We start from the raw sequence: 16868 nt of genomic DNA, 5'->3' as shown, positions 1-16868 counted from the left end.
TAGCTAAGATTAGCCCTTATTTATACAAATTTAATTATTTAAATCAAGATCTATATTTTTTGGTCAAACACAAGTAATCAAGAATATTAGGTAAAAGAATTAAAGACACTATGAATAATCAAGCCAGATATAATTTTATGGCCTAGCTTGAACTTGGATTGGTTAATTGTTTCTGCCATCGGTTGAATCCTTGGTTCGAAGCCAATCGAGAACAAAGAAACAGTAAAGTAAGAACTATGCAATAGCTATAAAAAATGAATTTGTATTGTCTTGGTATGTGTATTACAATGTCCCTTATAAAAGAGAAAACTTTCATTTTATATAGTAAGAGAGTTTCACCCCTAGTACAAGTCTAAAAAGGTAAAAATCTTCCTCCCCTGTTAATTACTGATCTGTAGCTGCCATCGAGCGAGATTCGCGCCGTGATATCCGGTTTGTTCCAGATATCACGACCCTCTATCTGTCTCCTACAACAGTTCATTGCGCTTCCCGAAGTCTCATAACTTGTCTCGAGTCTGGGATGCGTCGTCTTATCAGGTCTGATGGCGAGCACTCCATTCGGGGCCTTGATACAAAGAGTTCTCAGCTTTGAATTTGATCTCACATATTCATATTCTTACTTTGTTTTACCCACCGGAAAATCGGGGTGTGCGTTAGCCCCGATTTCACCCGTATACAGTAATCAAAATTTTATTTTAGTGATCACGAAAATGAGAGAGCTAGGGGTTCTAACATGCTGTCTACTTAAGTTGCATTTTCCAGTTTACACCATAAAGCCAAAAGAGAAAGACATTTCTTTTAACTCAAAGTTTTAGTTCATACAAGCAGTGACTGGTGATTATCTCAATCCGCTATTTATACGTTTCTGTGTACTACAAAAAGAAAAACAGTTGTATGCACCAGCCGAAAATCGAACCCGGGTCTGTACCGTGGCAGGGTACTATTCTACCACTAGACCACTGATGCTTGAATGATGTATAGTCCATACCAAATCTATTTCTATTTTGTCTACACAGAAAGGGGCTATAAATATGCAATTTTTTTCTTATGCAATCCATCAATATTCAAACATTATAATGTGAAATTTTATGCCGGGATCACTTTTGCTAATGCTGTAATAAAAATACTAAACGGGAATTAATAATACTGAAGTACAACACAACAAAGCACAAAAGCACCCGTTTACGTGGCCAAATGACGTACCCATATCCTCGCGAAATCCGAGCTGTGCGATTTTAAACTGCTAGCCTAAAGTTGTCAAAGCGTAGAGGTTGGAGAAAGCGGGAAAAAATGGCGATTTCCATTTTTAGGCCTTCTGTTTCTCGTCCTCACCACTTCCTCTATTCAGCTAATTCAATTAATTCACAAAAATTTAGCTCAATTTCTGTCACAAAGAAGCAGAGCTTTCTTCCTTGTGCTTCAGCGGATTCTGCTACTACACGGTAAATAAGAAAGAAGCTTACAATAGTTTCATTTTTTTGCTTACTTAACCTGTGATATTATGTATTTCAGTAGCAAATGTAGTTTCTGGTAGCAAGTGTGGTACAATTACTGCCTTTGGCTTAAACTATATGCTAGTTAAATTTTAGTTATGTACTGACAGTGTAATGATTTTTTTTAATTTAACAAGTTATAGCAAAGTTACTTAACATTTATTCTAGTCTACCAATCAGCAACAACAACAATATACCTAGCATGATCCCACAAGCAGAGTCTGGGAGAATAATATGTAAGCATACCTTGTGAAAGTAGAAAGGCCGTTTCTCGGTTCATATTCTAGTCTACCAATCAATGCAATAAATTAGGGCTACTTGCAATTAGCTTTTAAGTGACCTGATTGTATAAATATTTTTTTTCTCATCAGTGAATAGAACTTGAAGCCTTTAGAAAAATTGTATGTTTATCTTAGTTCGTATTTTGTTGTCTCGAAGAAGTGATGGTTATGGTGTATCCGCCTATATTTGTTATTTGCAGGCAAGAGGTGTCATTGTGTGTTGGAACGTACCTAATTCCACATCCAAACAAGGCAAGTAGTAATGCATATTGATCTTTTAAAATGGCTCTTTTAGTTCTGTAATTTTCTCTCTATTTGGCGATATCACTAGCTGAGGCTGATTCAGATTTTCGATTAGGTGGTTCAACTTTTAAGTTCTTATCATGGAATTCATTGGACTTTTGAAAATATGGATCCAATATTTAATATTCATCGAATTTTACTATTTTCTACATGTATTTATATTTTGTGTCGAAAGTTGAACCCAGTAAATGAGGCTGCATCCACCTGTGAATTCAATAGTACTACTTCCTCCCTTTCATTTCATATGACAACGTTTTTCTGGGATAGAGTTTAAGGAAGAAAAAAAGACTTTTGGCATCAAAAGTAACCTTAGAACTTGTAGACATAAACGTGTGTACATTTCTATGGCTATAAGAGTGTAAAACAAGAAGTTTAAAGTTAAAAAGTTTTCAAATATAGAAATGTGTCTTTTTTCTTAAACATGCTAAAAATGAAAAAGTGTCATATAAAATGAAACAAAGGGAGTATTGTGTTAGCTCTACATCTACCAACCACCATTGGCTGTGTTGAATGTTTATGTTTTGAAGGTTGAGAAAGGTGGAGAAGATGCATTCTTTGTGAGCAGTGATAATGGGAGAGTGATTGCTGTTGCTGATGGTGTCTCTGGGTGAGATGCTTTATTACATTGTCTTTTGAAGATGGCCTTTCTCCTTTCGTTAAAACATAGTTGCTTTGTCTAATTGATTTTATTGGATGTCCCCGAAGGGACGTACTTCCTCTATCTCATTTATACGACACTACTATTATCTGAAAATAGTTCTTTCTTTGACTGTAACTTTTTATCATAATTTCAAGTACTTTAATTGTAAAAAAATGTGATTTATAAGTAACTTTATATAGTTTTATAAATCTGCAGATGCTAAATACAATTTTAAGAATCGATGTCTGGTAGGCAGCAGTAGGGAATTTTATGCAAAAATTATATGTTTTAAACTTTGATTCTCCGAACACGTCATTTTTTTGGACAAAAGGAGTATGAACTTTGTAAACATATTAGTTTGGAATTTGTTCTTAGTAGAAAAGTCAGATATGGGACAGTTACAAGTTATTCTGGACTTCTTTCTAGCTGTCGTTCTCGAGGATTAGGACTCAACGCACTCCTATTTGGTGATCCCTATAACCACATGCTACTGTTAAATTAAATCAACAGAATTAATAAAAGCCGCAACTTATACGGAGGTAATCGCAAGTGGAAACTTTTATCTTAGGAAGCGACAAGAAAATATAACATGACATTTAATGTCCCTTAACAACCAAATCAATATATCATTTAACTGTACATCTATACCTCAATCCCGGACTAATTAGAAACAAGCTGCTGTCTGCTTCAAGGAAGAATCAAATGCAGGACCTCTCTCAAATTATTTTCTTATGTTCCTTCTTTAGCTTCTTAAGGAGGTGGCAGGGGAAGGGGAAGGGGAAGGGGAAAAAATGAGGAAAGGTTCATACTAAGACCTCAATCACATTAAGAAAAATTATCGCTCGACTCTTCAAGTTTAAGCTATTATCTTTTTTGAAAGTTACTAGGAAAAAGAGGTTGATTCTCAAGCTCTGCCTTCGGAGCATCTTCCACTGCTTAGTGATACCACACTTTCTTTTTGCTTTCTAAGGAAGGGTTTGGGAAGCATGTCGTATTCTTAAGATCATCTCATAGACACGTTGCCTAAAGCATTTAAGTTTACTAGTTTCTTGATATGTCTGCATAGTTCCCCCATTCAAGGCACCTGAAATCTTGTTCTCGTTTCTTCCATGATCATGAATAAGGAACATAGGTGATATGATAAGGCAATGTTTTCCTCAAATGTGGCCATAAACTTTACAGAAACGTGGAATGGTATAAGTCAACTTTTAAGATGTTTTGTATCTTCTATGACATGGCATGAACAATTGCAACATGCTATTTATTTATCTTTTTTTTCCTCTTGTGTTTTATTTGATGGTGCACTTTCATGTGTTAGACTTTAGATCTATACGTGATTGACATAATTAATAGCTCCAGATCCTCTGTTCTCTATATGATATATAAGGATGAATGTTATCATACAGTATTCCTTAAGTTGAATCTTTTAAATAATACCATCAGGTTCCTGTTCATACATATCGAGATTGAATCTACAACTTGATTGGAGTAGGAAAACCATAAACTGGAAGGAGGGGATCCGGCTTCCCAAAGATTAGTATTTCAAATTCTGAGTGGTATATCAGTGGAGATTGAAATTTCATCCCGCACTTTTTAGAATTACACACATATACAAAACTTGTGCATACATGGAGTTCTCATCATATACAAAACTTTTGCATACATGGAGTTCTCCGGACAGGGTTATGGGATGAAAGGATATTAACAAACTCCCAGGGCTAACCTTGTCAGCTAATGAGGCATTATTATGCTTCCGACTGTTATGTAGCTTACACTCGGCAATCAACAAATTTAACTCCTCGTATCAGTTAATGCAGAACTTAAATTACTATACATCTCCATTTGCATTCTCTCCATCTGACTATATTTTGATATGGTCGGAGTTGGCAGTTGGGCTGAAAAGAATGTGGATCCTGCGTTGTTCTCCAGGGAATTGATGGCTAATGTTTCTTCTTTGGTGGGGAATGAGGAGGAGGTACCAATGTTGTAGAGACAAACCATCCTAATTTTAAGTTAGTTTCATCATTGTGTCACATTACAATGACCTGCGTTTCATTTTAAACAATCAACTTAGCTTTAGTCGGTTGTTATGAATTCGTAGTTATTAAGACAATTCTGGTTTACCTAAAATGGCAGGTCAAATATGATCCTCAGATTCTCTTAAAGGGAGCACATGCTGCTACATCATCTATTGGTTCAGCTACGGTGTAAGTTTCTTTATCTTCAGAGCTTTTGTTCTTGAGCATTGATAGCATTCAGATTGAGGAACATGATTTATCATCACTGGCTGTGGCTTTTTATCTGGCACATAGAATTGTCGCTATGTTCGAGAATGGGATTTTGAAGATAGCCAGTGTTGGGGATTGTGGACTACGGATTGTTCGTAAAGGTACAAGGTCATAATTTTCTTTTGTGCCTTTAACTTTCTAAATTTTTAAATTCATGTGATGTCAATATTACCTATTCGGATGTAGGTCAGATGATTTTCTCCACTTTCCCACAAGAACATTACTTTGACTGCCCATACCAGTTGAGCTCAGAGGCTGTAACTCAAACATACCTTGATGCCATAGTATGGAAAATTATATACGGTGAATCATATTACACTTCAATTTCTTTCTAGGTTTCTGCTGCTACACCATAGAAATTTCGTGATGTTATATTTGACTCTTAGAATAAGCAATGCTCTCTGTTCCGTCTCTCAGTGTATGTTTTTTTACAGATTAGCAGTGTGGATATGAAAGAGGGAGACACAATTATAATGGGCTCAGATGGCCTCTTTGATAATGTTTTCGACCAAGAGATAGTTTCAGTTATGACCACACATGATAATGTCTCTAATGCTGGTACTTATTTTCTGCTTTATCGAAATGCTGCTCTGAACCAGTGATTCGTTTCTGTGGTATTCTAATTAGTGGTTTGGTATCAACGTTAGCGAAGGCATTAGCTGAACTGGCGAAGAACCATTCTGTGGATACCAAATTTGACTCCCCTTATTCACTCGAGGCTAGAGCAAGGGTAAATTTTCTATTTCATTCAGGATTTAGATTGTCCTCAAAAGCAATGTCAGTCACGGTATAAATAAGATGAAATTTATTTATTTCGTCCCTTTGACTAGCAGGGATTTGATGTTCCTTGGTGGAAGAAATTTTTTGGAATGAAGTTAACAGGCATGACTAGCTAGCACGAATGTTTTACAAGCCCTTTCTTCTTGCTATTTTCTTGAGACGTACTTGACAAGATTTTTTCCTGTAACCTTGAATAGGAGGAAAGCTCGATGATATTACAGTCATTGTTGGAAAGGTAAAAAGCTCGTGAGCAAGCTGGCCTAGACACCACCGACATTTATTTATTTATTTATTTAAAAAAGAGAAGCTCGTGGGCATGTCATATCTTTGGTGCCAATTGGATGGTGTTGTGTTATTTCAAGGTGTCAGTCGTAAGATAATATTTTGGCTCTAAAAATTTGTATGACATTTGAGACGGCTTAAAATTCAAATGTACAACCATGAAAAGCTTGCTAACTTTTTTAACACCTACAGTCTCCATTGAAAGGTCACTTACTCATCATATGGTAACAGCTACCTGTGTTTCCTAGATGGAGTTTAGTATTTCTTATGTTTTTTTATTTTCTGTAATATATAGGCATAACTGAATTACTTTTCCATCACATAATGACCTTGTGCAGTAAACTAATGATGATCCATGAAATTAACCCCCGTAAATTGGTGAATAACTTTTATATTTCGCAAGAACATCAGCCTTTTTTCCTGGCAAAGAATCTATTCTTGTGCATCACATAAAAGCAAAATGGAATGAGATTCAACCATTACTTTAGGAAAGGATTTGAAAATACAAGAACCTGCTACTTCACCCTCATAATCACTCAAGGATGGGAAGAAATTAGCTGGACTTGGATGAGTTTATACTGTTTTTGCTTTGGAGGTACTTTTCTCCAAAGATTGCGTTATTTTAACATAGTGCTTATAGTCCTGAATCTGCTTGAGATAGTAAGTGCAGGTAAAATGAGAAAAAAATGCACTAATTTAAGCATTGCTGGTATATGTTAGGATCGGAAACCCGGGTAGTGCAAAATTTAGCCAAACAATGTTATAATGACAATAACAAATACAATGCAAGTTAATAATAATGGCAATTAAAGCATATAAAGAAGACACAAATTTAACGTGGTTCGGTCAAAGTGACCTACGTCCACAAGCGGAGAGTAGCAAATTTACCATACCAATAAGAGTACAAAAGAGAGTACAAAATTAGAGTAAGTACTCTAATTAATCCCAAATACCCCCGAAAGAATAACCTCACAAGATCACTCCTAAGAAAGGGAATCACACAAGTATTTCTCACCACTCAACTCTCTTACAAAATACTCTCAATAAATAAAGGAGAAGAGGAAGAAACAAGAAATGAAGACTCAAATCTTGTTGGTGCATATCGAGCCAGAATCGGCCCAATTTATAACCAAAAGAATTGGAGTTGCTTGGTTATAACTTGGCCAGCAACTCTCAATTCTTATGGTTTCAAACTGGCCACCAAGGCCTCTTAGAACAAGGACACATCATTACAAATCTCCACCTTAGCATAATTTTGGCTAATATAGTAAACCTGATCCACCTTCTCTGCAAAAGCGCTAATGGGCAAAATCATTCTTCATAAATGCCTATCAAGTTCACGTAAAGCTTGAACTTGATAACTGGAAGAGGTTTCATAAACATGTCTGTGGGATTGTCTCTAGGGTTGATTTTCTGAACAAAGACTTTTCCTTCGCTAATAGTTTCTCGGATGAAGTGATACTTGATATTGATATGCTTCGTCCTCTCATAATACATCTTATCTTTAGTCAAGTGATTGGCACTTTGACTACCACAGAAAATAGTAATACCACCTTGGTGTAAACTGAGTTCAGCAAATAGACCCTCCAACCATAAGGATTCTTTGATCGCCTCTGTCACTTTCATATATTCTGCTTCGGTAGTAGATAAAGATATTACATGTTGTAATGTGACTTTTCAACTAATAGTGCAACCACCAATGCAAAATACGTAGCATGTCAGTGAACTTCTTTTGTCAAGATCACCTGCATAATCTGAGTCTACAAAACCAACCAAAGTGTTAGTATTTCTCCCAAACTTCAAACATGTGTTTGAAGTACCTTGCAAGTATCTGAGAATCCATTTCACTGCTTGCTAATGTGCTTTACCAGGGCAAGTCATATACCAGCTTACCACGCTCACTACTTGTGAAATATCTAGAGATGTACAAACCATTGCATACATAATACTGCCGACTGCACCGGAATAAGGTACATATGCCATATACCTCTTTTCTTCATCTGACTGTGGTGACTTAGAAGTTGATTACTTAAAATGAGCAGCAAGAGGGGTACTTACTGGTTTAGTATCTTTCATGCCAAACCTCTCCAAGACTTTCTCCAAGAACTTCTTCTGGGTCAGGAATAACATGTTAGCTCCTCGGTCTCTTTTGATCTCCATGCTAAGGATTTTCTTAGCTACTCCCAAATCTTTCATCTCAAATTTATTTTTCAGTTGACTGTTCAAATTGTGAATTTTTGTTAAATCCTTAGCAGCAATGAGCATGTCATCAACATATAATAATTTAACTTCTGAAAGTAAACATAACTATCATACATGCTCATCGAAAAATCATGACCCAATATAAAGGAATCAAACATTTTGTACCATTGTCTTGGAGACTGCTTTAATTCGTACAAGGATTTCTTCAACAAGCAAACATGATCTTTTTTTCCTTCAACTTCAAATCATTCGGGTTGATGCATGTAAATTTGTTCCTCGAGTTCTCCTTCTAAGAAAGATGTCTTAACATCAAGTTGTTCTAATTCCAAATTATACATGGCAACTAGGGCAAGCAAGACACGAATAGAGTTATGTTTAGCAACATGTGAGAAAATATCATTAAAATCAACTCCTTGTACCTGACTATAACCCTTTGCAACTAATTGTGCCTTATACCTTGCATCTTCAACCCCTGGAATGGCATCTTTTTTTTGGAAGACTCATTTGCAACCAATAATTCTCTTTCCTGATGGCGGCTTCACAAGAGTCCAAGTACCATTTTTGTGGAGAGACTCAATTTCTTCATTCATTGCAATCAGCCACTTGGCTAAATCAGCACCAGAAACTGCTTCTGAATATTTTGATGGTTCTCCAATTTCTTCAGTTTCCTATGCAACTGAAAAAGTAAATGCAACATAATCTCCAAACGTCAATGGATGTTTACTTTCTCTTCTTGGTCTATGTTTGGCTATAGAGTACTCCTCTTCTTCCGGTTCAACTTCAAGAGTCTCAACTTCAGGAATTTCAGCTTCTAGCTCAACTTCAGGAGTTTCAACTATATTTTGCTCCAAAGTTGATGAGTTTGGCTCAGAAGGAATATCAATCTCAACCCCCACCTGCTTCTGTGTATTCTTCACTTTATATGTATTACAAGAACTAGATGTCACGACCCAAACCGATGGGCCGCTATAGCCTAACGGTTATAGCATTGGTATTCTTCACTTTACTTTGATACGTTACGTTGGTACCCGGTACCTTACTCAACTGAGTACCAACGTAACGTATCTTTCTTATTACATCATCATATACACGTGACATACGGGCCTAATAGGCCAACATAATTATTTATAAACTCAAAACATAGGCCAACAAGGCCGTACAATCTTTCACGTACATGATATATGTGTACAAGCCTCTAAGAGTATATAATTATCATAAAGGTCAGGACAAAGCCCCGCCATACCAAACCATACACATCTAAATCATACTGACCAAACAAGCAACTCTGGAGCAAATGGAGTGCACCAATATCTTCTGTTGAGTTGATCGCCTACTTGGAGGACTCTCGACCTGTCTATCGAGACCTGCGGGCATGAAACGCAGCATCCCCAGGCAAAAGGGACGTCAGTACAAATAATGTACCGAGTATGTAAGGAATGAAAATTAGTAAATAATAGACATGAGAGAAACATGGAGTAAAAGACTCGACATGTACGTGTGCATAGCTCTGTGAGTCATTTCATTTTTATAATGTCATGTATATGCATATAAATATCATACCATGCATAGGTATATGCGTTCATAGCATCATCAAGCCTCTGAGGGCATCCCATCATATCATTTCAACCACTGTGGGCAAATCATCAACGTATACCAGTTGATCAGGTGGTGGTGCGTATATAACGCCATAACCTTTTTACATATTCCATATACATATAATAAACATATATACGCGTATATAACACCATCTGGTCATGGGTCAATGAATATGTATAAATGCATGAAATGCATAATAAATACATTAATAATATTTTCTCGGAATGTCACAAAAATAATATGCCTTAAGAAATACGTTAATAAGATTTTCTCGGAAGGTCATAAAAATAATATACATGTCAGATAAATTTTATCAAATACGTATTTTTCTGATACCCATGAACAGAAGATATAATAATAATTCATATGGGGAATCAAGAATATAGACACCCCTAATATTTCTATGAATATAGACATTTATGAAAATTGTGCATTTGCTCATTTCGTTCGTGTCATATAGATCATGCCAAAAAGGAAAGAAAGGATAGCCTTAACATATCTGGAGTAGGGGAAAATCCGTATGATGTTCTTGGAAAAGGTTGCATCGTACTCCTTCAGAACCCCAAAATTTTTGCGTTGCTAATTGTGCTAAGAAACTTCGTTGGATTTTGATTGAATAAATCACATTGCTTATGCAATGAAAATCTTGGCCGAAACCTTTCCTTAAGAGTTTTGCAACAACGTTGCTATTTGGAAATGGAATTAACGTTGCTATTTGGAAATGGAATTAACGTTGCTATGTTTTCTTTTTGGATTAGAAAGTGATTTGGATGGTAACTTCTCAAAGTGCTTGGCTGAAACTTCTCTTGTGAGTTGGATAGTAACGTTTCCAAGAGAATAGAATTAGAAGTGAATCTTGTACTAGTAATGGTACATTGAATTTTTAGGTGGGCCCTACTTTGAAGACTTTGCCACCAAAATTCATTCAATTTGGCTACCTCGCATTATGCTTTTAAGAGTCACCAATTTGTATTGATGTGCTGCCACGTTTTGAGATGTAATTGTTATCCAAATATTTGGATTAATTATTCACTAATCTTATGATTAATTTGATAATCTTCCACTATCTAATAATTAACCAATTACTCACATAATTAAGAATTACCTCAAATTACTTAAAATACTACTCACTTTAGCATACCTTGTACACCTTACTATCATGGCCATGTGGTACCTTGTATGGTACTAGTCCATAAATACCGGGTATTTTTAGCTCGGACCGTATTTTATCCCAAAATGTCAAACTTTGACGAAATTCATTTCCTTCGATTCTCTTACCCTCTTACCTTCACGAATTTATATCACTTGTTTGAAATAGCGTAATACTTATAATCTCGAAATAATCTCATTCCCCAGCTTACATCGATTAACTTACGACGAAACTTTTAACGTACCTAAATGCGGGATGTAACATATCATTTCCTAGATTTCATCAATTTATTTATGGCATACTTTCACGTACGAAAATATGGGGTGTAACATCACTCCCCCATTTGGAACATTCGTCCTCGAATGTTGACTGATGCACTTACCATTCTTATAACCCATAGCTCTTTTTAGTACTCCTCTTGCCATCTAGGCAACTGTTCTATTAATGAATCCCAAACGCCAGGGCATTCCCCCCTTTAGGCCTCTTTCTCACATCATGACTTATGGTCGGAATCCTTCCAATCTCGTAATTGTTGCTACCTTCTATCATGCAGCATGTACGACTCTAACTTTGTATGCACGCCTATGTGACGCTTCTCTCCTCTTTCCTCCAGCTTTTAGCCAATATCTAGGCCTCACTTTGTGAACATATACAAAATCATGCCAATCAGTCCCTCTGGGCGTCATTAGCTTTACTACATCTGAGTAGGCCATACTATACCATAATTCTTACTTCGATTTAGCGTTACTGAGGTCTGCGACCAAACTTCATGTTACTCTCGTTGCTTATCCCATATGCATAAAGCTAAGTCTTTTAATGCTTCTTCATTATTGTTCATCTTAAGACTGATGGCCTAATCTCATCTCGTACTTTGTAACTTTTATCCATCCATTGTCGATTCACCTCAATGTTGATCTACAATCTTCCATTGATAACTTGAAACTTCTTACGTAATACATTGCCACTAGGGCTTATATTGCATCAAGGAATATTTGAATTGATTTTCCTGATCCACTTAGGGGCGATACTGTACTTCAATAATCGTATTTTAATTCCGCACAATTCATGAAATCCTCTTCATGAAGTTACTCAATCGAAGGCCCAATCGTCATCCTTTATCTATCACAATTACACCCTCATTGTACTATCAGGGCAGCAGTCCATCTTTTCTAAATGCCATTAGTCTTAGACTCCTTTGAGTTCATTCAGGCTATACTGAGCTTTCCATAACTTAGAGAAACCATCAGCTCTTCTTGTTTTTATTGGCTTAATCCTGAGGACTTATCCATTTCTCCTCACCTTCTCACTTGCCCTTTCTTATCCTTACTTCTGTCATAAAACCTTGTCGCTTTACCATACTTTAGCTTGCGATTTACACATATCCATTTATACTACTCGCAACATTCCTTCAACTTGCTTGCCCCATAGATTTCCTTGTGTTATTCTGGAACATCAAGTGAGACATCACATCGTCTCTAATTCTTCTTTACTCTCTTAACCAGACCTCTCAATACCTAGCAACCATAGGCTGGAAGGTATTCCACTAATGACACCGCTATTATTCTTGGATACTGAATCCCAACGCTTCTCACCTTCGATCTGAAGTATGGACTATGCACAACCTTCCACATGTGAATATCTCGTACGTTGTTCACCTTTACCTTACTTACCTTAAAATCTTGCATTACATCTTCTATCTCATTCATGGCCTCCTCTCCACATAGGTATAATTCATATTCACAACTTGAAGCTCTATTATAGTACTTGCACCTCTGGTGTATACATAATCCAGTGAGAGCTTCATATTGTTTTGTTATAAGGCTGGTACTTTTCTAACTGGCTTCCTTAGAGAGCCATTATAGAATATGGTTTTTGCATTATCTCTCTTGTACCTCTGATATTAAGAGTGATTATGTCATGTTCTCAAGCGCAATTTCTATAATTTTCTAGGTCCAATAATCGGACTCCTAATTTACTTCGTTGTTGTAACTCTTTAGTTTCCTCTTCCTTCTGATCAACCTTTATGTAGGCTTAAGCTATCTTCCGATTTGCGGCTCATGGTATGAGTTATTACTTTAGCCTTTCATGGATGCTATGGAATATCCATGATACAATCCTTTAACAATTCAATCCTTTGTGTGTGCCCCGTGCTCAATTCCTTCCTTTAACATATACCAAAGTCTTCTATGTCTGTATGATTGTCAACATATATGTTGCATGTATAAAAACTCTAAACTCGTGCGTTCATAACGTAACTAACTCCGGATTATCAATCGAATGATTCTTTCTGTTCCTTCTCAGCTTTCTTTAAATGTAAGCAATTACTTTTCCTGGTCTTCCTGTCCCCTTGTTGCGTGCATACTTAGCTTACCTTAGTGCCAACACATATTGAATTCCATATAACTCATGTGATCTTGAATATCACTTCTGATTTTTCTTCCCGTTCATTAGCCACGGTAGGTGCCCCTTTCTTATGGAGTGCATACAGCGTTGTTGTGAAACTGTTGTTATAAGATCACTTTCTCTTTAGGTCATTGAGCTTAGGTCGAAGCCTTCTTCCTTACTTCCTCAGCTAGTCTTTCATTATAGTACTTAGGGAGGACCATCTGACTCTTGTAAATCTACGAGCTTATTACATTGTATACTCGATGGACCTTTTGATGTCCTTCCTTGCCTATAATTATCTGTAGTTATTTACCTTTATGCCCTTATACTTGTAGGGCTGCTTCTGAACTGATATTTTGAAAGTCTTCCCGGTGGCATTCTCTTTTATTTTCGTAATACTCATACGGTACCTTTAACAACCCCAACTCCTATCTGAATATTTCTCAAGGATTCATGCTGTCATATCTACGAGACTGAATTCCCATGTTGGGGTTCACTATGTTTATCTTGCACGATCTGTTGATTTGTCTGTAACCTCTTATCTAGCCATAACTAGACTCTTCCTGAATCCACTACTAACTTCTCGTTGGTCCATTTTCATATCTGTATTCCGTGCAATCCCTCTTGGGTTATTCCCTTTATCATAACTTACATCTTGCACTGGCTCCTTATTTATTAATAATATCTCGGGTAGGAACCCTTACTTCATTTCCTTGACGTCGTGTTTGCATATTGTTCTAGAATCGTAGCCTATCTGTAGGCTTTGAATAAGTGCAATCTCATTCCTTTTTTATTTTTGTCGCATTCTTCCTTTACCATTCCATAATTACTAGAATTATTTAATTATGACTTAATGTCACATCACTCCATATTCCCCCCTTTAGGGGAGTACTAAGAATTGGAGGTACGACGATCTACGTATAGATGTTTTACCTTCTCATCTTTGGCATCTTTTCACATCATCAATGATCCTTACTCGCCTCGCGGTAATCCTTCTTGCTTGCATTAGGGAAGCGTCTTCCTGAATGACCTTTAAAGATTATTCTTTTGTCGTTCATTCTATTATTGCCAGAACGCCATCTCTGAAATTCTCATGATGCCGACTATTATCAAGTCACTCAGTCCCTAATTCATGTTTAGTTTATCTTGTTCACCAGTCCATACTGATTTCTATTTTTCCTGGGTCTAACCTTTCCTTCTGGTAATCACGTTAGAGTCACGAACTTATTTCTCGAAATGAGGGTATGACTTTATGGCCTATACTCTTTTGTTATCTCAAGGCCTGTCACCTCTCGTCTTTTCCTTCACTTGACTATAGACTCTGTGATATTGTTATCTTTTTGATCTACTGTTGTCATCTATGTATCATATCTTACTCTTAATGCTTCATTAGCTCTCTTCTTATTTCCTGCTAACATTTCTGTTTATCACTTTATTCTGAAAACTTCAACAAGATAGTCTTTTGCTTTTAGCTCCCCTTTGCTCTATCCACTGGCTCTTCGGGTTGCCTAGCATTATCTCTCTACTAGGGACGGGAGCCATACTAAGATAATATTTATCCTTTTCAGTCTTCCAGTGCCTATCTTTGTAGCACTCATATCTAGCTATACTATTTTAGGGTGCACCATCGAGGCGTCTCACCAGAAGATCCATTACCACGTTTGCACTATCCTTCGGAAATGTCAACCAACTCTACCAATCCATCAACTATTTTGGGTTACTCTATCCCCAGCCGGATCCTGATAACTCGTCCTTCTCTTAAACTATGTCTGTTAGCTCCCATAGGGCATAACTGAGATCGGTGTGGCCGATTGTACATACATCTGTCATTGTTGAAGGTAACTCAAAATGCTTAAATCTCCCTCCCTGAATGGTAAATAATGATAATTTTTGTTAACTGGGTACCTCGTACCCTTCTTCATCTTGCTTCTTTTACTTCTTGAAACTTGTATTTATCTTCTGAATTTCTCATTGTCTTTCACCATAAATGTGGATAAATATTCTTGCCTTAAGGTTCCTTATCAAGAGGCTTACACGTCTTAGTATACACATGATCTGCTGAATACCTCATAGTTATCCATCATAAGTATGATGCAAAAATTGAGTTCCTCTGACTCAACTCTTCCATAGCTATATCTTTTACCAACTGTCTTTCTCGATGTGGCATCGTTGTATTACGAATAAGATAGAGTTTAGGTAATTGAGTTCTTACAACTGATCTCTACCACACGATCTAGAATAAGAAGAAAGAGTGACAGTCCTAAATTCCCTGTAGCCTCATGCTTATAAGTGTGGTGCACGACACACCCACAAACAAGACTCTACTAAACACGGCTTGTAGACTCCCTAAGACAGAACTGCTCTGATACCACTTTTGTCACGACCCAAACCGATGGGCCGCGACGGGCACCCGGTACCTTACTCAACTGAGTACCAACGTAACGTATCTTTCTTATTACATCATCATATGCACGTGACATACGTGCCTAATAGGCCAACATAATCATTTATAAACTCAAAACATAGGCTGACAAGGCCATACAATCTTTCACGTACACGACATATATCTACAAGCCTCTAAGAGTACATATTTGTCATAAAGGTCGGGACAGAGCCCCGCCATACCAAACCATACACATCTAAATCATACTGACCAAACAAGCAAATCCAGAGCAAATGGAGTGCACCAATATCTTCTGATGAGCTGATCGCCTACTTGGAGGACTCTCGACCTGTCTATCGAGACCTGCGGGCATGAAACGCAGTGTCCCCAGGCAAAAGGTACGTTATTACAAATAATGTACCGAGTATGTAAGGAATGAAAATCAGTAAATAATAGACATGAGAGAAACATGGAGTAAAAGACTCGACATGTACGTGTGAATAGCTCTATGAGTCATTTTATTTTTATAATGTTATGCATATGCGTATAAATATCATACAATGCATAGGTATATTCGTTCATAGCATCATCAAGTCTCTGAGGGCATCCCATCATATCATTTCAGCCACTGTGGGCAAATCATCAACGTATACCAGCTGATCAGGTGGTGGTGCGTATATAACGCCATAACCTTTTTACATATTCCATATATATAAAATATACATATATACGCGTATATAACACCATCTGGTCATGGGTCAATGAATATGTATAAATGCATGAAATGCATAATAAATACGTTACTAATATTTTTTCGGAATGTCATAAAAATAATATGCCTTAAGAAATACGTTAATAAGATTTTCTCGGAAGGTCATAAAAATAATATGCATGTAAGATAAATTTTATCAAATACGTATTTTTCTGAGACCCATGAATAGAAAATATAATAATAATTCTCATGGGGAATCAAGAATATAGACACCCCTAATATTTCTATGAATAGAGTCATTTATGGAAATTGTGCATTTGCTTATTTCGTTTGTGTCATATAGATCATGCCAAAAAGGAAAGAAGGGATAGAC

The 16868-nt window shown here is 36.7% G+C and overlaps 1 protein-coding gene across 3 annotated transcripts; it reads left to right on the top strand.

The window, feature by feature from the left end:
* Positions 1-1168: 1168 nt before the first annotated feature.
* On the top strand, positions 1169-6316 carry LOC104102419 (probable protein phosphatase 2C 1). Of its 3 annotated transcripts, XM_009610117.4 has the most exons (11): positions 1171-1442; positions 1975-2026; positions 2605-2684; positions 4608-4692; positions 4854-4924; positions 5030-5106; positions 5192-5289; positions 5440-5563; positions 5653-5735; positions 5839-5887; positions 5983-6316. In XM_009610117.4, the coding sequence occupies exons 1-11, from the start codon at positions 1291-1293 to the stop codon at positions 6033-6035; spliced, it is 924 nt and encodes a 307-aa protein (XP_009608412.1). In that variant the 5' UTR covers positions 1171-1290; the 3' UTR covers positions 6036-6316. The 3 variants fall into 3 exon arrangements, 2 of the variants coding, with proteins under 2 accessions (XP_009608412.1, XP_018628418.1); XR_687697.4 differs by lacking the exon at positions 5983-6316 and having other exon boundaries at positions 1169-1442; positions 5658-5735; positions 5839-5865; XM_018772902.3 differs by lacking the exons at positions 1171-1442; positions 1975-2026; positions 2605-2684 and having other exon boundaries at positions 4607-4729.
* Positions 6317-16868: the final 10552 nt, after the last annotated feature.

The sequence above is a fragment of the Nicotiana tomentosiformis genome, chromosome 2 (genome assembly GCF_000390325.3).
Source record: "Nicotiana tomentosiformis chromosome 2, ASM39032v3, whole genome shotgun sequence".
NCBI classification, from domain to species: Eukaryota; Viridiplantae; Streptophyta; class Magnoliopsida; order Solanales; family Solanaceae; genus Nicotiana; species Nicotiana tomentosiformis.
This window is presented reverse-complemented; position numbering and strand designations above follow the sequence as displayed.

Excerpts from the sequence above, each read along its gene's own strand:
- LOC104102419 (XM_009610117.4), top strand. The coding sequence starts at position 1,291 with ATGGCGATTTCCATTTTTAGGCCTTCTGTTTCTCGTCCTCACCACTTC. Across the intron at positions 2,027-2,604 it reads TAATTCCACATCCAAACAAG|GTTGAGAAAGGTGGAGAAGA; the intron begins GCAAGTAGTAAT and ends TATGTTTTGAAG. Across the intron at positions 4,693-4,853 it reads TGGTGGGGAATGAGGAGGAG|GTCAAATATGATCCTCAGAT; the intron begins GTACCAATGTTG and ends CTAAAATGGCAG.